The following is a 22,811-nucleotide window of genomic DNA, read 5'->3' on the forward strand; positions in this document are numbered from 1 at the left end:
TAAAATAAATATTTTTACATTAAGACGTGTCCGTTAGCCCGGGACGTATGGCTACCCTATGAGGGGTCGTTTCACTAGCCTACCCTTTAATTAATTTCCTCCAAGCGTACCAAACTGTTGCGGTAGAACTACACGTACTGTGCCTAAATAAATACAAAGATATTTGCTTATCATTTACTAGACGTACAAATTTAAACAGATGTACTCGTTTATAGATAAACTGGTTTGATGGTTTTGTGTTGCTATGCAATTTTTTTAGTAGCGGTCTTCTGACGGCTCTAAACATTATAATTATTACGAACCTTATTTGTATGCTAATCTCTCAATCTGTATTCTTCTTGCAATCCTCTCTGTGAGTCGTCATCTCAGTACTTACACCGTATTTATTTAATTTTAAGGATTTAGAGCAAAATAACACAAAATGTATACAACTCTAAGAAGCTACATGGCAACAAAAACAAATCCACTTATATGAAACTTTCATACAGATATTCTTCTTCACACAATGTATATCCATACTTTCCTCGTCTCCTACCCTTATTTAATCACATTCATACTTGTCACTTTTCTCGTGATATGACTTACATCGACGCCAAGGTTACGTTGCCGGCGACGGTGGTCAAACAATCCATATTGCACACAACATAACATCTTCTTTGCGAGTCGATACTAAATTTTTGCTGTCACAACTATATCCCAATTGGGGTAGTCAGAGTACATCCATCGCAAGATGAACGAAGCACCCACACCTCACCGAGCGTTCTGTTAGACCTTAGAATAGTACCGATTGCTCTGTTAGAACTTAACTTACCATGTTATAGACATTCTCCCAGTAGTCCAGAGTGATGAGTTGGAAGGTGGTGAGCATGGACCAGAGGAAGTTGTCGAAGTTGGTGTAGCCGTGGTTGGGGTTGGGCCCGACGCAGAGGCAGGTGAAGTGCGGCGGGCAGTGACGGGCGCCCGTCAGGTTACCGCAGATTATAGGCACTTCCTCGTCGTCCACCATCCAGTTCGACGGGTCTTTTATCCACCTGGAGAAGATTATATATCCATCAATATTCTATACATGTTAATCCACCGAAGGGGGTATGGAGCTCACTCTTCGAATCTGCTCCAAAGAGGGCTGGTGGAGGTGTTTGGGTTAGTAGCTAAGTGTGTTTGTTAACGATATTAAAGCAAGAAAATATACAATACAATACAGTACAGTACAGTAAAAACTCTTTATTGCACTTAAATCACAAAAAAATATATATATGTAAGGTTTATGATGAAAACTGGTTTACTTTTAAGTAATTTACGTTAGGTACAATTATGACGTTATGTGCGCAAGCGTTTGTCGTGAATGCGGCGAGCGGCTCCCGCGCCTCTCTCTCCTCGCGTCCCACAGTCGTCGTGGACAGTGTCTATCTGTACTATATAGGGTGTTATAGACATCGTAACGAAAACTTTGATATGATGATTTAAACCATGAGTATAGGTTGATACCACGTTTAAGACCCATGAAGTCTTGGAAACTATGTGATATTAATTATCTAAGTTCCAAAAATTAATTCAGACTCATAAAGTCAAATTCAGTGGTTAAAGTCTGAGTCGAGATTCGAACCCGTGGTACTATGAAGTGAGTCACAAGTTCTCCAGGGCTATCACGAACGCATATGAGGCGCCTCTCAATCGGCCATCATAAGCTTTCCCAAATCGAATCTAATCCCATCCATAGCTCCCAACTAGGACCGTAGTTACCGGATAGTTTAATCGACTTGGTGATTGGGTCCTGGTTCACAGCCAATACAATCGATGGCATTAGTGACTTGCGGTATCCGATGTGTATGTTGATAGTCTATTGACCTTTATAGTGTTGTGGTTAACCTTGCAATTTCCGGCTAAGTAGTTAATGCCATCTGCGGTGAATATACAAAAAGTCACGTCAAAAACGAAAAGCTTGCAATGATGGATTTTCCAGGCTTTCTCTCTCTTTATTTAAGAGCTGCGCTCTTGGCTCTTCTTTCCGCCAAATCCTTCACCTCCTGATACGACACGACCTGCACCTTCTCTTTTGTTTCATAGGCATAATAGCCAGAATTGCGATAGCCAAACAAGCATTTAACAGGAAAAAATAAATTTTGAAAACCAAAAACATATCATTACAAATAAGGAAACGGTTTTTCAGGCTACGTTCCCAAAAATAAATACGGATGGCGCTGCACAGATTTTCCTTCGTTTAACCTTCTAATTTCCTGGATAATAGACACAAGCAACTTTTATCTTTATGTTTGGGTATAAATGATGACTCAGGTACAACATCTTCCACCCATTTTTATTCTGAACAAAATAAAGAGAAGCAATATAGGTAGTAAATCATTCTATACGTATCTGATCCAAATATCAAACAACAATTATTTTTATATATGCACTCTTGCATTAGATTATATTTTTGAATACTTATGTACCCCGAGCAAGCCATCTAGGTATATTGTTTTTGGGGAAAATAGCCTAGAAATTCGCTCATTGACAATAATTTAATGAGTTCCGACAACTTGTATTATGTAAACAATATAAAGAGGATACTTTTTGTGTGAATGAGCAAATTGTAAATCGTAACAGATACCGTTAATCTGGCCCCTGCGATACAAGCTGAGCTTAGTGCAGGGACGCCACTTATCTCGTGCAATTAGTCACAGTATGGGTAGTTATTCTGGCTGTGAATTAATTGCACAATGGTATATGTGTGTTGAACACAAGAAACGATATTATAATTGCTTACTTTTTTTTCACTTTTCCACCAGAAAAGAACGGCAGGAACACTCATTAGTGCGGCCGAAGCAAGAACCCAGGTTCTTGCCTCAGTCTCTTAGCTTGATTGATCGATTCGGATTCTTAGTATTATAACTGAGCGTAAGGGTACTCACTGTGCCCATAGTTCATCTGTGAAGTTCTCGCCCGCCGGCACCACAAGGTTCTTGACACACTTGTTCCTCAGCTCGCCCATGTACACTTGCAGGGCGAACAGAGCGAACACCATGAGGCAGAAGATAGTCAGGGTCATGACTTCGGCCAGCTGTTTGAAGGAGTGGAGCAGCGCGTTGATGATAGTCTTCAACCCTGTGGACAAAGAATACTACGTATAGAACGGCAACTCTCCGCTCCCCACCAGTGGCTGAGCTAGGTTTACCTCACCCCCTCGGCCTTTAGTCTTCAATCGTATGGGCGTCAGACGGCACACACACAGATGCGCGTGTACGACAACGTCAATGTGTAGTGTCTGTGTAAAACGAGGTTTTTTGTATGAAGTGTCCGGGGTGTGCTGTGAATGAAAATAATACAGCTGGCTTGACCATTATAGAAGGCGATAATGCTCACTACCCATCACGTTGTTCTAACAGAAAGCTCGGTGAGGTGTCGGTACTTAGTTCATCGTGCGATGGATATGTCTGACTACCCCAATTGGGATATAGTCGTGAGTTGATGTTGTTTGATGTTATGTATGTTGCAAGATCGTCGAACAACCGCACCAACCCTGGTGTCAAAGTTATTATTGAGCCGCTATAGGTTCGTGGCGGCTCAATAATGACTTTGAAACCAACATTGACGTGGCTCATGTAACAACTACGTACTTACTACAGGAAGTAGTACCGGCCTCCGTGGCTCAGTGGTTGAGCATTGTAAAACGAGGTTTTTTGTATGAAGTGTCCGGGGTGTGCTGTGAATGAAAATAATACAGCTGGCTTGACCATTATAGAAGGCGATAATGCTCACTACCCATCACGTTGTTCTAACAGAAAGCTCGGTGAGGTGTCGGTACTTAGTTCATCGTGCGATGGATATGTCTGACTACCCCAATTGGGATATAGTCGTGAGTTGATGTTGTTTGATGTTATGTATGTTGCAAGATCGTCGAACAACCGCACCAACCCTGGTGTCAAAGTTATTATTGAGCCGCTATAGGTTCGTGGCGGCTCAATAATGACTTTGAAACCAACATTGACGTGGCTCATGTAACAACTACGTACTTACTACAGGAAGTAGTACCGGCCTCCGTGGCTCAGTGGTTGAGCATTGGGCTCACGATCCGGAGGTCCCGAGTACGAATCCCGGTGGGAACATTTCACAAAAATCACTATGTGATCCCTAGTTTGGTTAGGACATTACAGGCTGATCACCTGATTGTCCAAAAAGTAAGGTGATCCGTGGTTCGGAAGGCACGTTAAGCCGTTAGTCCCGGTTACTACTTACTGATATAAGTAAGTAGTTGTTACATTCCGCTAACCCAATACTCATTCAACCATTCATCAATATTTATCTAATTGTCTACGGTAGCTATATCTCGCGTCAGCTCGCCGTTCCTTTACTTGCCGCTACTGTTGTCAACAGTTGCACGCGAGGTATCTCGCCTATTGTATTCCCGCCGAGAATTAATGGAATCTATGTGACGGATTCAGAAATAAGGGGCTTCAAGAGACTGCAAATATATTTAGCGATCCAACTAGCTACAAAAGTATCATCGTCACTAATTTTGGTGCTTTGGAAGGCACGTGAAGCCGTTGGTCCCGGTTACTACTTACTGATGTAAGTAAGTAGTCGTTATGACTCCATGAGCCATGTCTGGGGCCTTTGGCGGCTCAATAATAACCCTGACACCAGGGTTGATATGGTTGGTAATTCACTTCACAACCCACACGATAGAAGAGAAGAGAGTAGTAAGCCGAGACCAAAGGTCTAATGCACCTTCCGAAACACAGAATCAGCTTATTTTTCGTGCATCATATACGGTTCATCATATCCATATTAGGATGTATCAAAAGTGTAACGTCACAATATTAGGGAAGGAAATTGGGGTATTTCCAGTTCCAAATCATCCATCAAAGCAGATAGTAAGTGACCCAATCAATAAAATCTACATTGAATTAACGCGAATTCATCTTCGACCCATTACGGCCTGGAAAGGGCCGCATTGATCCTATTAGAGGATAGCATCGTAGTAATTTGGAACAGTAATTAGAATTAAATAGATTTATAAAGGATTTGGGCTATGATGATGTAGCAGCTTTACTTGGAGACAAGAAATTAGATAGATGGCGTTCTAAAAGGGCCACATTGTAGCAATTTTCGTCTATTATAGCAATATTGTAATTTGACATTTGTGCATATAAAAAAGTAAGTGCGCAATGTAAGTGAAAAAATGTCAAGAAATGTCAAATAGCAATATTGCTGTTATGCCTCGCTTGGGTCATGTTAGGATCGAAGCAAATGGAATTCCATAGTCTCGGCTTACCCCGGTGGGAAATAGGCGCGAGTTTATGTATGTATGTATTATGTGAAAGCAAAATAATATTCACTGGTTAATCACCAAATACCTACAAGCAATGACCTCGTATATAAACAAATAGACTAGGGACAAATCTTTGTAAGAAAGTTTAGGGCGCATCTTGTCACTAAACTACGGCGCGTGTCAACATCGAATTTAGTCGCAAAAGTCTTTATTTTAACAACCATAATATCTTAATTTGAGGTAACGAACTTATACTACCTACATAATATAATTAAATATATACCTACGTATTAACAAAACGGTTCGGACAATTTTTAGAAAAAAAATCCTTGAGACTATGAATGAGTCTGTTTATACATATCTGTGTTTATTGTCCCTCAGTGCCTACAAGCTTAAAAGGACCATGATCGTAACAGTATGAGACCCGTCCCCTCTTCCAACAGATAGGTACTTTACTCGTATATATGTGTAAGTGGTTTCTTTAATGGTTTCCTAAAGATTACCAATTAGTTTTAATTTCAAAATGAGATTACTGGAATTTGGAGGTACACAAAATCATACTTAAAAACCCGAATTCCGGCTAAACCCCGCGTATTTGGAGAAAGTCGCCATATAACGAAAATGTGTTCAAACGCTTCGAATGAGATATGTCTGAAATCTGTTGGTGGAAGGGGACGTTTTGACTCATTTTTTGGTAGATAAGTTCTTTATAGGGTGCAGACATTACCTAAGAACGGATTTTACAAAACTCCACCCCTAAGGCGATTCTCACACTGCCCCGCATGATGCAGCGTAGCGCGTGGATGCGTGTTCTTCCGTTGCTTGTAAGTATCTCCGTTTGTATAGAAAACACGCACGGTCTAACACACAGAAAATGCATCCGCACGCGCGTTCATGCGGATGGATGATGAATGGGGGTAGGAAATTTGTATGAAAGTCCGCGTATAAAGTTGCGGACAGCCGCTAGTGCTATAATAAATTCCACAAATGTTAGGGTAACGACAGACAGCACGGCTTCGATTACACGCGGCGACCCACGTCGAAGTCACGACCCTAATCTTTGAGAGATGGCATATTGGCTTTAGGACGTGGCACTATTGGCTTATCCTGTCATGCAGTGTATCCTCGGCAAACCTACTACTAAGAAAATAGCTGGATCCTCCTTATAGATTTTTAATCGTATTAAATAAGAACAAGGTAATGTTTCAAAATTGGAATTTTAATTTTACATACTTAGATAAACTCACACCTATTTACCACCGGGGTAATCAGAGACTATAGAATTCCATTTGCTTCGATCCTGACACACTTCTTTTGCTTCCTCCGCATTCATCAATCGCTTCATACTCGCACGCCCGGTTCAGAGTAGATGGTACTAAAACTTTTTTAAGGACATCTGCAATTTGGTCAATGTATACGTAAGTCCTTCTAGGTCTTCCTCTGCCAACCCTAACATAAACTTTCGCTTTATATACCGCTTTCGTAGTTCTATTATCCTAACAATTTTATTAATTACAATTATAATTAGTAAAATCCGTAATTTTTATCCAACGATAACTTGTAATATTCTGCTTACCAAAAGTTACCTAAGAATTGAATAAGAAAAAGTTTTTTTTTAAGATTTAATAGAAATAAAAATTCACTTATCCTAAGTCCTACCGACCCTCACTGAAGCAGCGTGGTTGAGTATGCTCCATACCCCTTGCTGATGTGAGACTTATATATGCCTTCTTCTTCTATCGTGTGGGTTGTGAGGTGGATTACCAACCCCATCAACCCTGGTGTCAGGGTTACTATTGAGCCGCCAAAGGCCTCCGACATGGTTCATGTAACGACTTACTAACTTACATCAGTAAGGGATCAACGGCTTAACGTGCCTTCCGAAGCACGGATCATCTTTCTTTCGGACAATCAGGTGATCAGTCTGTAATGTCCTATAACCAAACTAGGGATCACAAAGTGATTTTCGTGAAGTATAACGCTCAAACCACTGGACCACGGAGGCCGTTCGTTATACCTATACGTATATTTATGTTTATGTTATGTTAAGTCGAAACAAACGTCACTAGTTGCGACAGTTTATTTTTATCAATTTCAGGTATTAAGGTCAGACAAAGGATCCTTCGTCCCACGTCGAAGTGACAACCCTAATCTTTAGGGTTGTGCCATATTAGCCGTATGACGGGCGAACGTGCTTCAGCGCAATGAGGTTAGCTTAGTTTAAGAGCTCCGTGTAAAGGGTCCGTTATGATTTAAACGGATACGGTTAGTATGTAAATGAATTAATTTGTGTGACCTGTAGTGAGTGAACTCATGCTTACATGATAGTTACAAATAGACTATTGAAGTAGATTGAATGAGGGATTTTCCAATCGGCGTTCCCCAAAAACACGATAGATGGCGTTGTTGAGTTTTTTCTTCGTTTAAATTTCTAATTTCATGGATAACAAACATAATGGTGCTAATTCCTGTAAATACCATCTAATTTTATTTTAAGTTATATCTGTCATTTTCTTATCCTCCGAAAAGGAAAAGGACGGGTAATCGACAAGCATAAAATTTATGGAACACACGTAAATTTTAAGGACAAATCTAAAACAACCGTCTAAAAATTTTACATCAGTCAATAACCCGACACAGGTAAGTAGACAGCACGTCAAACGGATTGCATACCAGCGACATACCTTTTTGATTCGCCCGGGTTATTCATTCATTTACTCATTCTTCCTAAAATTAAGAGCTGTGAATCATCCGTCCCTTTCCTTTTCGACGGATATGAAAATGACGGATATAACTTAAAATAAAATAAGGCGGTGTCTGCAGGAATCGGGGCCAATATGCATCTTTTATCTTTGTTTTTGAGTATAAATGATGACCCTTTTTATTACACCAAAGTACAATTCCAACTTCCACCCATTATCATTCTGATCAAAATAAACAGAATCAATATAAGGTAGCAATATCATCCAATACATAATGTGATCTAAATATCATGCAACAATTATTTTTCTATTATGCTTCTGCCATTAAATTACATTTTTGAATAATTATGTACCCCAGCAATGAGAAAATAGGTACTTATCATGTTAAAAGTGAACAATGCCATCTATCGTGTGTTTGGAGAACGTCGATTGAAAAGCCCCTCAGTACAAATCGTTAGAAGATAAGGCAATCTCTTCTAGAATACAGGGTGCTAGTGACATCGTAACGAAAACTTCGAGGGGTGATTCAGACCATGATTCTGAGTTGACATCAAGTGGAATTTTCCATCGCAAAAGTATGGAACTGAAAATAATTACAAAAAACAAAAAAATACGAATTTTCCGACAGCAAATTCCACTTGATATCAACTCAGAATCATGGTCTGAATCATCAGTATTTGTTACGATGTCACTAACACCCTGTATAATCTACCTGTCCTCTTTTCTATACTACTATTATGTTGTATGGTATACTATTACTATTTACCTAAGTGTTGCTATTTTGTTAAAATGTATTATGTATTCCGTAATAGGTACTTCCACCACCCAGCAATAGAGCAGCATGGTGGAGTATGCCTCATACCCCCTCCGGTTGTTTGAGGGGAGACTTGTGCCCAGCAGTGGGATTTACCTATATAGGCTTTTTATTTTATGTTGTGTATGTATTCTGTGAATAAATCCATTTACGCTAATTTTACTGAACCAAACTATCATGTATCTATGCTAAACACATGGAGGTTATAGTCATCATCATCAGCCCACTAACGTCCCCACTGCTGGGGCACAGGCCTTCCCTATGGATGGATAGGGAGATCGGGCCTTAAACCATCACGCGGGCCCAGTGCGGATTGATGGTTATTAACGACTGCTAATGCAGCCGGGACCAACGGCTGCACAGACGGAGGTAATTACAAGTTATAGCTATGGGTACTATGTTTATCCCGGTTTAATTCCTACAGATTACGGAGTTAACCAGGCCCGGCGATAGAAATAAAGAAGAAGAAGAAAGGTTTTTAACTTAATTTTAGAAACGTCAATATAGCCTACTTAACATCTTAGTCAAATGATAATATACTTATTACCAAACGTCAAAACGAAAGTTTTCTTTGGATTTTGTATTCAAAATACTGTACTGTCACATCATCAATAAAAGCGGTCAAACGTCGTACTCATTGTTTCTTAATTAATAAATAAATTCGAAAATAAGTCGACAATTGAAATGTGATTGATTTTTGATCGTTTTAGATCGGCATAGAAGCCAGCTAATTAGCATTTTATAATTTATCTTTGGCCCGGTTAAATACCCTATTTAGCTTGCCACCGAAACCTATCTATACCTACCTACCTATACCTACGCGGCATATGCGTGGCTATAATTACAACTACATAGCCTTATTCAAACACCTATATAATATTCATTCACCTAAGACACAATTTCGCGTTACATGTAACCTATCCTAAACTAGTCTACCATAACATAGTCTTCCCGTATATAAAGCTGTATACCTAATCCAGAGGGATGGAACCTTCTCAATTACCCACGCTTTTGAGTCCCAAAGCCCTAACATAACCCCCTTCACCCCTTCAGGCCCGTCGGTAGGGGCCCATGTCTCACGCCTATTAACACGTTCACTGTGTATGAACCACCTATGGGGCATAATGAAACTCATACGTGCACGTATATGTGTGCCACTAAGGAAAATGGGAATATCCGACAAGAGGCTTTCAGGTTGTTTTTTTCTTGCCATAGTGTGTGGTACATAAATTCCATTGTGTTTATCGAAAAATAACATTGCACGTGAGGGGTCGATATTTAATATTAAATGCAAATACACATCTGTAATAAATATTGCATTGTAATGTGCTTGTATTGTTGATGTGCTTTTAAAATAAATATCAAGTTGAATTTCCACTCGGAAAATGCATGAAATTGTTTGTGTTTTAAAATTATTTTCAGTTCCATACTTTTGCGACGGAAATTTCCACTTGATATCAACTCAGAATGGGCTCAATCATCCTTTAAAGTTTTCGTTACGATGTCACTAACACCCTGCATATTAAATAAGCAGTTCTGACGCGTTCACATTACCCAGTGTCGCGGTTTATCAGCACGTTTACACGTACCGTCGGCGTGGCTATGCAGCTAACCTTAGAAACAACCTATAAAGAGTTTATAAGACGCCTGTTTCTTTCACAGAAGGTATCTTGGCATTGAAAAGGGTCGACCGAACCGTTACGGGTCGATTTATTCACTTAAAATGGGCTGTATTTGAGGAAACTGGAAGGACGTATTTTTGATTTATTACTGAGTAATTTTATAGGTTTAGTTTGGTAAAATTTACCACTTTTTGTTATATTTTGTGCTTTTAGTAGTTAGTTTTAATACAGATTAATGGACACAGTGCATGAGGCGTGCACAAGACGGGAAAAAATAATGGCGTGAAAGAGAGAAGGCCTATATAGCAGTGGGTGGACACAGTAGCCAGTCTAGATAACTCATACAAAAATATTATTTATATTATGGCAGTAGCTAATAACATAATTAATTTGTTGTTTAAATCGCATTAATAGACCATTGTCCGTATTAAAAAAAAACTTCGGATGAAGACAATCTCAAGAAATAAATCGGCGGAAGCGGCCATTAAAATTCAAGTCTACTTATTCATTTTTGAGTATCAGTATCAAGAAAGAATACGTAATTATGTAAGTAGCTATCTACATATTTACGATACCTATAGGTTATAATCAGACTATCTACAAAAATGTCTTGGTTACAAATCACGACACATCACATTATAGCCAAACAACATATATACATTCATACATAAACTCACGCCTATTTCCCACCGGGGTAAGCAGAGACTATGGAATTCCATTTGCTTCAATCCTGATTTACTTCTCTTGCTTACTCCACATTCATCAATCGTTTGATATACGCACGCCGGTTCAGAGTACATCGTATTGAACCTTTTCTACGGACATCTCCAATTTGGTCAATGCACGCGCTTCTAAGTTTTCCTCCGCAAGCCCTACCACCAACCTTTGTTTTATATCCTTCATCAGCTCTACGTATCCAAACCAACATTACATTCCATCTCTTTCGACACAGATAAACTAAATGCAGAATATCCACTTGTATCCGAAAGTCTATCTCCGAACAACATTTTTGTTCCCCAGACTATCCATTAACGAGCCCCTGGTGTTTTATGGCGGTTTGATGTGGTCGTGATGGCCCGAATGAGTTTAATGAGCGAAAATGAACGAATCACCAACCTTGGCCTCTGTTTATGTTTGCGCTGTGGAAAATATTCTAGGAATACAGAAACGACATGTAATCAGGAGGTCTTAAGTGCAACCAGTTAATTTATTACTTTGTAAGAAACTGATTGGACTTTGCAGCTTATCGAACCTCTGACTACCCGAATTGTGATATAGTCGTTATGTTAAGGCCGGGTTTCCACTGACGCGGAGACGGGCGGAGAAGAGCGGAGATGTGCGGATTTGATCAATCACAGCGTTCGAGAGAGCGAAAAACGAAGACGCTCTCTCCCTCACGGTGGTTGGTCGAATCCTACACATCTCCGCTCATCTCCGCCCAGCTCCCCGTCAATGGAAACGCAGCCTAAGAGGGGTATATGTATCTTTAATTTATGGTTAGGTCAGTTATTGGATTAGAACGTTTAATGGTTTAGTTTAATAGCTTATTCGTGCTTTAAGAGGTACATAAAATTGTAAGTCTGGGATATTGAACGAATTCTCACATTAAAAATTTACGACAGCAGATTTAAAAGAAGTTGTAAAATTGGAATGGTAGTGTTCGTGGTATAAAACTTTATCGCGGTTTTACAGTCGTCAGCTGAACATACATACATACATACATACATAAACTCACGCCCGTAATCCCTAATGGGGTGGGCAGAGCCACAAGTAATCAAAGACAACTTGCAGCCACTGTTGATACGAAGTCCAAAGATGGATAAGATGAACCTTATGGTGATAAGGGATCAGCCTATCGCCCATAACATTAGTCCATCATGTTAGAGGACACGTCGTCAGCTGAACACAAAAGATAAACTTCTGCTTCAATTAATAATGTAGAATAAGATATGGAAGAAAAGAGGGCTATACGTAGTCAGAAGACAAGCATTAGGTAGATTTATAAGACCTAACATTGTATGCCTATATGGCGGGATATAGCTGGATGAAACAATTTATAATTGATATGAACGCCTATACTGTACCTATGATCCACAATAAATATATTTCATTTCATTTCAAGCTACAGCCATTTGCTACAGATCAAGAATTTCAATTTTAATTTGAATGTATTCTATGTGTTGGTATAGGATTCCTGTGTTGACTTATTGACTTTGTTAACCATAAAAAAAAAAATAATAATAAATATGTTTATTAATACAGGGTATTAGTGAAAACGTAACGAAAACATTGAGGGATGATTGAGACCATGATTTTGAGTTGAAATCAAATGGACTTTTCCGTCGCGAAAGTATCGAACTGAAGATAATTTTAAAAATTACCAAAATCGTCATAATTTTTATGACAGGAAATTCCACTTGATATCAGCTCAGAATCATGGTCTGAATCCCCGAAAGTTGTTGTTACGATGTCACTAACACCCTGTATTTTGTATATATGTGTAATTACATTAAGTTTTTTTTCTGAAATAAATTATTCTTATTTATAAGTAAGTACGTGTGTTTGTAATATTATGAAAAAGAGAAACTACTCACCAGGCATAATAGAAACAGTCTTCAACGCCCTTAACACACGAAAGGTTCTCAAACCAGCCAGGTTACCGACCTCCATGCCTATCGTGGCGTACCCAGAGGTGATCACAACGAAGTCAAGCCAATTCCACGGGTTCCGCAGGTAAGTATATTTGTTCAGGATGAAGCCTTTCGCTATGCATTTGATGATCATCTCTGCTGTATATATCGCTAAGAATATGTATCTGAAATGAAGAGAAAAAATAGGTTAATAAATTGAGATTTTTTTGGAATAAACATCTGTTTATTCCAAATTCAAAAATAAAGATGACCTATCTGTGGCGTCCTCTAATAATAAATACTTTCTTTCTTTATTTCTTTCAGTATTATGACATGTGCATCTATTTTCTAAAATATACATAAGTTTTATATAATATATATATGGTTCAGTGGCTGCCCGCGATTTCGTCTGTGTATGTAGAATAGTAGTATTAATAGTATATAGTAGTCCACATATTTTGATTAGTTGTAGAGTTTGTGAAGTTAGGGCTTGTAGAGTTAGGAGGTTGGTTCTACATAAGATCCTTACTTTAATTAAGTTTTTGACAGTGCGACCCCTGCTGGTCTTGGCAATATTTTACAAATTGCATTTTACAGAATTGAAATAAGATGCATTAACTTTGAATTATAACATGGCTCTTTTAGATTGCATTATTTATATTTATTAGCTATAACGGAAAATAATATCAAGTTCCTAATAAAGAAGTTTATTCAAGGAATGTACGTATATTTCATCAAATGCTGTCAGAAATAGCAAATTTAAATTCTGTCGTCGAGGTAATTCTAGTCACAAATTATAAGGACAATTCGCTGGTTTGCAAATAACGAGGGCTCAAGTTCTAAATTCTAACTCTACGTAATTGTACCTAGTTGGGGAAATGCAAAAATAGCTCAGCCTGCGCTTTAGGGAAGTTTTTAGAGAAAATTGTATTAGTTTAGAAATAGATTTTCACTTTAACTGAGGTATTTTAAACTTTCGTTCCGTACATTTCTGGGAAAGGAAAACTTAGTTTCCGTATTTTTGTTAAGCATGTAGGTACCTGAAATTTTAATGTCTAATCATTTAGTGCTATTGATCTACATATCATAACTTCACGTCTATGGCCCCGATGGGGTCAGATCTAAATATGAATTCAAAGTTTAAAGTTTCTTTGACGTGACTTATTGTAGATTTGCCGTATGGCATTTACTACATGACCTGATAAACGGTACAAAATTTAAGACAACAGGCCTGAGAGTGGCCAGTTGGCCACGAACCTTGGGTCAGGGCGTCGTCTGAGAAGAAAAATATTTGAAAGAATTAATCGACCCTAGGGGGTCGATAGCGATAAGCGCTGATTGAGGGAAATCATCGACCACGGGTCGGTATCGGAGTCCTGAAGTGTTTGGTGTCGCGAGCTAATTGGCTGCCTCTATGCCTAGAGTAATCGGGTCGTCGGGATCGTATATTACGGCCTTCGGACGCCGATACATTTCAGTACCGTCCCTAAGCGGGATGTATTCGGAAGACGCAACTACCAGGGGAGAAAAGAACGGCAGGAACACTCACTGGTGGGGCTCAGGGCGTCGTATAAGAGGATTACAATTATTATTTGAGAGAATTAATCGATTCTAACGGGCCGATAGTGATAAGCATTGAATTAGTAGAGTTGTAGACCACGACAAGAATTGCAGACGTAGTAATGTCTGTACTTTACCGTGGTCTTGTTGTTCGCTTCTCAACGGGGAACGCCGCCAGTTCGAACCTCAGTACTCGACTTGCACTAATAAATTAAATTCACTGACACATTTGGCTCACCTATCACGTAGGTCTAACAGAAAGCTCGGTGAGGTGTGCGTACTTAGTTCATCTTGCGATGGATTTACCTCTGACTACTCTAATTGGGATATAGTCGTGAGTCTATATTATGTTAAAATGTACAATCAAAGAGCAAAAGTGCATTCACTGAGCCCAGCGAATTATTTGTAAACAGTGGTGAAATTATGAACCATTATTTGTCATAATTATAAAATTTATATTTTTGTAGGTGTTTTTGGTGTATTCATAAACGACATATAATTTATTACTTTGCAAGAAACTGTTTGGACTTTTGCACCTTATCGTACTTGTAATACGTTCAGACTTGATTAGTCAGCGTATACCGTCGACCATCAAATAGGATATGTCCCGTCACAAATGGCCGTCTTGTGACCGCACGCCACGGGCCAAATCTCTACTGTGAAATGTACGTGAGGAGCCTATTTTATAAGTAATACATAATTAGTTCTGAAAAGAGTTACAGTCGGTGTTATTGCGAGAAGGGTGATATCTTCGGGTTTTTTCGGGTGTTCTGCGCACGCATTTATTTACAAAATCTACAACCTAACAAACACTGGGGTAAGTAATAAAAATGCAAAAGCGACTTTGTTTCATCGTTAGTAAATACCTAGTGAATCATCACATTTTTCCTATACATGTCGTAACAGGGTACAAATAAGGACGAAGCATACCTTTTAGAGATGGAAAAAAACGTGCTGTGATAACTTCATGCAGACCGACGGAGACCTCATACAACAGAATACTATATGAGGAGAGGTATTTTTTAATATTATTACGTTCCACTTATTACCCAGGTAAGAAAATCATCATGAATATTGAATATTCAAACCGTCGTTGTCATTTTTATAATTTAAGGTTTAAGATACTTTATTTCTCAAAAGAATACATTTGATTTTTAATTTCTAATCTAAATTCTTTAAGCAACATCAATAATTTAAGAGCCAAGCTCTGGTCGGCGTAGCATTCTCCATGCTAGTTTTATGGAAAATAGGGCAGTGTTTTTGCCTTCCGCCCCAAATTCCTTAAAAGTTTAAAAAAGGAACGTCGATTCAAGCAATTTATTCGTAAGGGGGGGAGGACTTAGTACGCGCTATAAATAACAAAAATTTTAATAGGTCCCGAAGAGGTTAAAGTTTACTCTCGGGGACAGGCTCCCGCCAATCACGGTTCTCAATTTGTTTTCGGCGGGAAAAACACAAGAAACAAAATTAAAATCGACTGAATTACTTTACACAATCTATTTTGAGTTGGAATTATGTTCAATGGAAATTACTTCGATGCGCAAAATAACTTCGGATGTTTTTATTCAATTCGTGTTCTGTTTCTTTGCCGTAGTCCTTTTTTATTCGAAATGACTTATTGTAGGTTTGCGTCGGATGGCGGTTATTACTACGGACAAAGGGCGCGCGACTCGCATCGTAATGTTACTGGTTCGAATCTCGGCTCGTACTCTTATCCACTGTCGACTTTATCAGTTTGAGTTCATGTTTGCATCAAGAGGCAGCCAATCAGCTCGCGACACCAAACACTTCAGGGCCCCGATACCGACCCCGCCGGCGTGGTCGACGATTTCCCTCATTCAGCGCTTATCGCTATCGACTCACTAGGGTCGATTAATTCTTTCAAATATTTTTCCTCTCAGACGACGCCCTGAGCCGAGGTTCGCGCCCAACTGGGCACCCTCAGGCCTGTTGTCTTAAACGTTGTACCGGGTGAGAGCCTTCAGCGCTCCCCATTTGTCCGGCCAAGTAGTTAATGCCATCTGCGGCAAATCTACAATAAGTCACGTCAAAAAAAAAAGAAATGTTTGCATCATATATAATTCATATCACGTGGTTTACAGCATTTGTGACCGGTTAATGGTAATATTGCTCGTCCCCTATTACGAGGGCCTTAAACATAGCTGGCAAGGAGTGGGTCATCTCAGCATCATGGTCTGAATCATCCCTCAAAGTGTTCGTTACGATGTTACTAACACCCCTTGTAGATAGGGTGTTCATCGTAACGAATCGCGATAGCTAGACAGTTGAAATTTTCCCAATTTATGTATTTTTGTTGCTGCTATAATGAAATAATATGTTGTAGAATTAGGTACAGAACATTAAAAATGATTAGAAAAATTGTATTGTGTATGCTGATAAGCGTTTGATTGTATGTAACTACATTTAGAGGAGAAAAATATATTATTTATACCATACTTATGGTATAAAACTAAATAAGGCGAGTTTTTTTATATTTCAGAAATGGGAAAGGTAAGCTCACTTGCTCGATATCAAAACCGTTACAGTTTGAAATTTGTGTACGTACTGCGCATATAAAAATAAGTGCGCAATGCACACAAATGTTAAATAGCAATATTGCTTTTTTAGAGGAATTGTTTCGACGTGGCCTTTTTAACCCTCCTTTTGTTTACCTAGTCATTGGTACGGAACCCTTCGCGCACGAGTCCGAGTCGCACTTGGCCGATTTTTTTAACTTCCATCCAGCAGAGAACTCCGGTGATATATTGTAAATTATTACAAAATTTGGATCCTTAAAGCTATTAATCAACGATGTCGACAACAGAACCAGGGGGAGGGTGGTTTATTAAATACCAGGGGAACATCGAGCCGATGACCATTAGACACCAAAAGTGCACTGTATTTGCTAACACGTTAGAGTTTGTTTTACCTTTAACTATTTGCGATATACAAGCTATTAAGGATGTTGGGACCTTAGCTCGGTGATAATAGATGGCGTAACGGTCTCCGTGGTCCAGTGGTTGAGCGTTAGGCTCACGATCCGGAGGGCCCGGGTTCGAATCGCGGTGGGGACATATCACAAAAATCACTTTGTGATCCCTAGTTTGGTTAGGACATTACAGGCTGTTCACCTGGTTGTCCAAAAAGTAAAATGATCCGTGCTTCGGAAGGCACGTTAAGCCGTTGGTCCCGGTTACTACTTACTGATATAAGTAAGTAGTCGTTACATGAGCCATGTCAGGGGCCTTTGGCGGCTCAATAGTAACCCTGACACCAGGGTTGATGAGGTTGGTACTCCACCTCACAACCCACACGATAGAAAAAGATAGATGGCGTAAGTGTAGCCATACCATTCGATGTTCGAAATTATTATTTTTGTCATAGATAAACTAAGCAACATGAGTTCTACACCTTTTTGCCACTACTTGAAGGTCTAGAGAACCTACAAACCATAAAAAATATTAAAAATCCTTTCTATTTTCTTCAGGTTTACTCTGGGTCTGGGTAACTCAAATATCTCTCTTCAGTGGTAACATAGTTACACTATGAATCGACATTTTTTACATAACGTACGTTTCATCCGCCTAAAACTACTGCAGCTTCTCACAACCTGTATCGCCGGGGAAAAGAATCTGCAAGAAAAACCTCGCTACAGGGCTCTAGATGTTCATTAAAAAAATATTGATATAAAAGTTAGTAATTTGGGTGTCTAATATTAGTTCCTAGACAGTTAATCCTATTGAATATCTTCTAAAAAATCACTAACCTGCAATGATTACATCAAGCAACAATTAATAAAGAAATGATTGTAATAAACTCGCTTTAAAAAGAGTCTAGTATACAGTTCATCGCGGGTTTAATGAGAAATGGCGGTCCTGTCCCATGACACTCGCAGACACCCGGAACACCCGCCCCTGACGATAACAACTGGGGGGCAAATTGTTACAGCCTAAAGCGAGGATTGTTATTTTGTTATCGACTGTTTTGTTACCTCTGGAGACTGATACAGGCTGTTGAAGTAATAAAATGAAATATAGTCCAGCGTATTTGTAACAAATGAGTTAAGTATTTTTTTTATTATAATTGTATTTTTTTTTTTTAATAACAAAACCATTTAAATTCACGGGTTTGTCGCGTCGCCATAATCCGCTTACAATTACTTAGTGCAATAACATATAAAAAAAAAATAGACAAAATACTATTAAAATAGACCGAAACTGTATAATAATAGATATTAACAGCGGAGGCATAGACAAACTATAATGTTTGCGAAAACTTTACCTACGTATTGCTAACAACAGCGACGATTCGATGACACAATAAAAAATAAGTCACGTGCAGAAAACATATATTTTTCCATACATAATTAAGTTGGCAAGGAAAAGTTCTTCTTAAATTTTCCTGATTTTTGGGTCTGAATAGTTTTGGCAAAAGTCCACGGTCAACTGCTTGCCACTATAAAACAAAAGTCCTGGCATTTACTTCTACACAGACAAGGCCGCGAGATAAAATATAGTTTGCTTAGCAATAGAGCGTGCCAGGACTGTACCAAATTTTCAGGGTCAATATATGTCCGCTTACCTAACCTGACGATTTGACAGGTCGGGTTTTTTACAGAAGCGACTGCCTGACTGACTTTCCGACCCGCGAAGGGAAAACCAGCCCAATACTGAAGAAAATGCATTTCTCGGGAATGTGGGTTTCCTCAAGATGTTTTCCTTCACCGCTGAGCACGTGATAATAATTTATGATCCAAACAATGGTCAAAATTTATTACCAGCTATACCTAATACATACGAGGAAGCTATCATAACAAATTGGATCGCTCCAAAATTCTGCCCATAGACGTCAATAAATATTGAAATATTTTTTTTGCGTTTTTTTTAAGGGTCTGATTGTAAATCGGCATTGTATCGCCTTCCATGTGGGCCGATACGACATCAGCCGCGCTAGTTCGCTTTTAGTTTTAAGTCTTTATTTATTAATAATAACCTACAGTAATTTTGATAAAGACTAAGTATATTCCTGATAATGATTTTTGTTTGATTTGTTGAATTTAGTGGTCTTTGCTAACCCAACGGGAAGTAAGGGTGACCAAAACAAATCGACTATGTTTTAAAAAACACACCGTCATCCTATCGGATTTATCTACGAAGATCCAAGTAACGTTGTAAAAAAACCGTATTTTTTTTTAAATAAAGCAGCGTACTATCTAACTTTTTAATTAAGTTGGCGTCAACTTGTTTTCAAAACAAAAAGTAATTGGCTTAATTCTTTTTTTTTCGTCAATCCTCTTGCCATTCTCTTTTTGTAATTAACGAATGACGCTTTTTTTTTTAATAAAAAGATTTGAAATTTATAACAAAATTATTATGACTTGTAGTTTGATGCATTGTTGGTTTTTATGCGATTGCATTTTATGGTTATCTTATTGACCGCTATGTATGTGTTTGCATGTCTATTCCAACCTAACTTCCAAATCACTTGTCAGAATTTAACAAATGATGTATCACTAGAAGCGCCATAACCATCCGGTAGTAGGCTAGTTTCCAACTTGTCAAATCAGTTACTTTTTACTAAACGTCAAAATACGAAATTACTATGGATTTTGAATGAAAAAGTACACTGTGATGTCATAGAAAAACGTGATAAAATGTCGGACTCATTACATAATATTTATTTTTTTGTTTCATACTTTTTAGAGCGTGATTTTCCGTAGCCGAGTTTTAGTTTTTAAAATAAGTATTTTTGTTATGACTGTAACGTTTCTTTTTTAAGCTGATTCCCTTGACGCTAAACCTAAATAAATTAAAAAAAATATGAAAATCCGTCGACTTATTCCGTGGCGTAGATTATTATTTTAAACCTACTTTATTAACCGACTTCTGAAGATCATGTTAGATAATTGATTTGAATGACTGTAGCATTTATTTATATTAAGATTCGAAATCTTTAAGTGCCATCTAATTGGACTATGAAGCAATCGGTGATTATAAAAGTAGAGAAAAGTAAACAATAAAGTTTCATCATCATCATCACCAGCCCATTAACGTCCGCACTGCAGGGTCACGGGCCTTCACCATGGATGGATAGGGAGATCGGGCCTTAAACCACCACGCGGGCCCAGTGCGGATTGGTGGTTATTAACGACTGCTAATGCAGTCGGGACTAACGGCTTAACGTGCCTTCCGAAGCACGGAGGAGCTCGAGATGAAAACTTTTTTTTGAGGTCACCCATCCTATGACCGGCCTTTGCGGAAGTTGCTTAACTTTAACAATCGCAGACCGAGCGCATTTACCGCTGCGCCACCGAGCTCCTCAAACAATAAAGTTTAATTGTATGCAAATATAAACAGCATTATTCAACGATAAATTTTCAGTTTTTCCACTCCGCTACATGGCTCAGGCTAAGCTATGGAAATTCAGCTACAAAATCCGCTGTACAAGTCTGCATAAAATTATTATTATGCGCTCAAGTTGTGATACGGTTAATAAACTTGAGGAAGATTTAGTGAGCGTCTAGTGGGTGGATGAGATTTCTACAGCGCGGAAAGCGCTGACGGGTTCGCAAAATATGGCCAATCATCTCTGTCTTGCATTTCGCCTTGTATTTCAGCGTCAAAATGTTTAAAAGTAAGTTTATTGAACCTACGTAACTACTTTATATTGATACTGTAGTAAGCACCAAAGTAAGCAGAGACTACGGAATATCATTCGCTTCGATCCTGACACACTTCTCTTGTTTGCTCCACATTCATCAATTGTTTCATACATGCACGACGGTTCAGAGTAGATGTACTAAACATTTCCAATTTGGTCAATGTACGCCCTTCTGGTGCGCCTTGCATTCATATTGGCGAATTGTGTGTTTCTGGTAAATGAAGGATATTAAAATAAATAAATATTTAAATATTTATGCCATCTGAGGTATGATGCTCTGTCACGGGGCCAACGGTAGACTGGATAGAATTTTATTTAAGTACACTTGATCAGATAATAGGCTACTTTTCAACTGGTCAAATCAGTTAATTTTACTTAACGTCAAAACACGATATTACTATGGAATTTGTATGCAAAAGCAACTTGTGACTTCATAGCAAAAGTGACAAAATGTCGCACTTATTATTACATTCTTTATTAAAATTTATAAATAAGTTAAATAGAAAAAGAAAACGTTTTTGCCACCTTTAGATTTGTCTTTATTTAGTGATCAGAATTTCATAATTTATTGTTGACTTCGGAAACTGCCCAACAAATGTATTTTGGCAATGTGGGATGTAAGTATGCGTTTTAAAATACGTTTTAAAATCATTACAGGCATTTATCCTTAAAAGTTTCAAAATAGCCCTTGTAGAGTGTTTATCTGTACGTTAAAGTTTATAGGTTCCTTTTTATGTCCACAAAAATCTTCTGGGGAATAATATTTAGGTACCTACCAGGAGTTTAATAAACGAATTACTTATTATAAAATGAACACAGAAACCTCGTTATGGGACTGCATAATGGCGAGCCGTGCCGAGCCGAGCTTATTTAATATTATTTCAATTCTATTATAAGCTGTTAAGCCTTACAGATGTCTATCTAGATATATTCGCACATCCCTATAGTAACAATGTCTTTACCCCGGTCCCGGTCCCGGGTTCGAATCCCGGTGGGGACATATCATAAAAATTACTTTGTGATCCCTAGTTTGGTTAGGACATTACAGGCTGATCACCTGATTGTCCAAAAAGTAAGATGATCCGTGCTTCGAAAGGCACGTTAAGCCGTTGGTCCCGGTTACTACTTACTGATGTAAGTATGTAGTCATTACATGAGCCATGTCAGGGGCCTGTGGCGGCTCAGTAATAATCCTGACAGCAGGGTTGATGAGGTCGGTACTCCATCTCATAACCCACACGATAGAAGAAGAGAAGAATGTCTTTACACCAAACCTAGGAAGATTACGACACGCTTTAAACATAGCTGACGAGGAAAGGGTCTAATACTATTACTACACCTCTGGCTACTCATTCCGCGATACAAGCCATTATGCTGCATGTTTTGTGTGTTGTTTGATTTGATTTTAAGGATTTTTTTGCACAACTCAAGTTGTCTTAAACATCAATGAGATGATCATTTTCAGCGTGAGTTTACAATTGCATGTCAGTTCACGTTTGCATGTCAATTCAGCGCGCATAATTGAATGCCTTGGTTAATTAATATCCAACTTCAGTT

At 38.6% G+C, this 22,811-nt stretch overlaps 1 protein-coding gene across 1 annotated transcript in view; it reads right to left on the reverse strand.

Annotated features, from left to right (window-relative positions):
- Positions 1-22,811, reverse strand: part of LOC126374284 (sodium channel protein 60E-like) — a 291,877-nt gene that overhangs the window by 47,586 nt on the left and 221,480 nt on the right. Inside the window, exons 5-7 of the mRNA XM_050020807.1 lie at positions 12,999-13,219; positions 2,907-3,099; positions 812-1,031 (exon numbers count right to left, since the gene is read on the reverse strand). Of these exons, the coding sequence (XP_049876764.1) occupies positions 812-1,031; positions 2,907-3,099; positions 12,999-13,219 (634 nt within the window). The remainder of the gene's footprint in view (positions 1-811; positions 1,032-2,906; positions 3,100-12,998; positions 13,220-22,811) is intronic.

This window comes from Pectinophora gossypiella, chromosome 17, assembly GCF_024362695.1.
Source record: "Pectinophora gossypiella chromosome 17, ilPecGoss1.1, whole genome shotgun sequence".
Classification (NCBI taxonomy): Eukaryota; Metazoa; Arthropoda; class Insecta; order Lepidoptera; family Gelechiidae; genus Pectinophora; species Pectinophora gossypiella.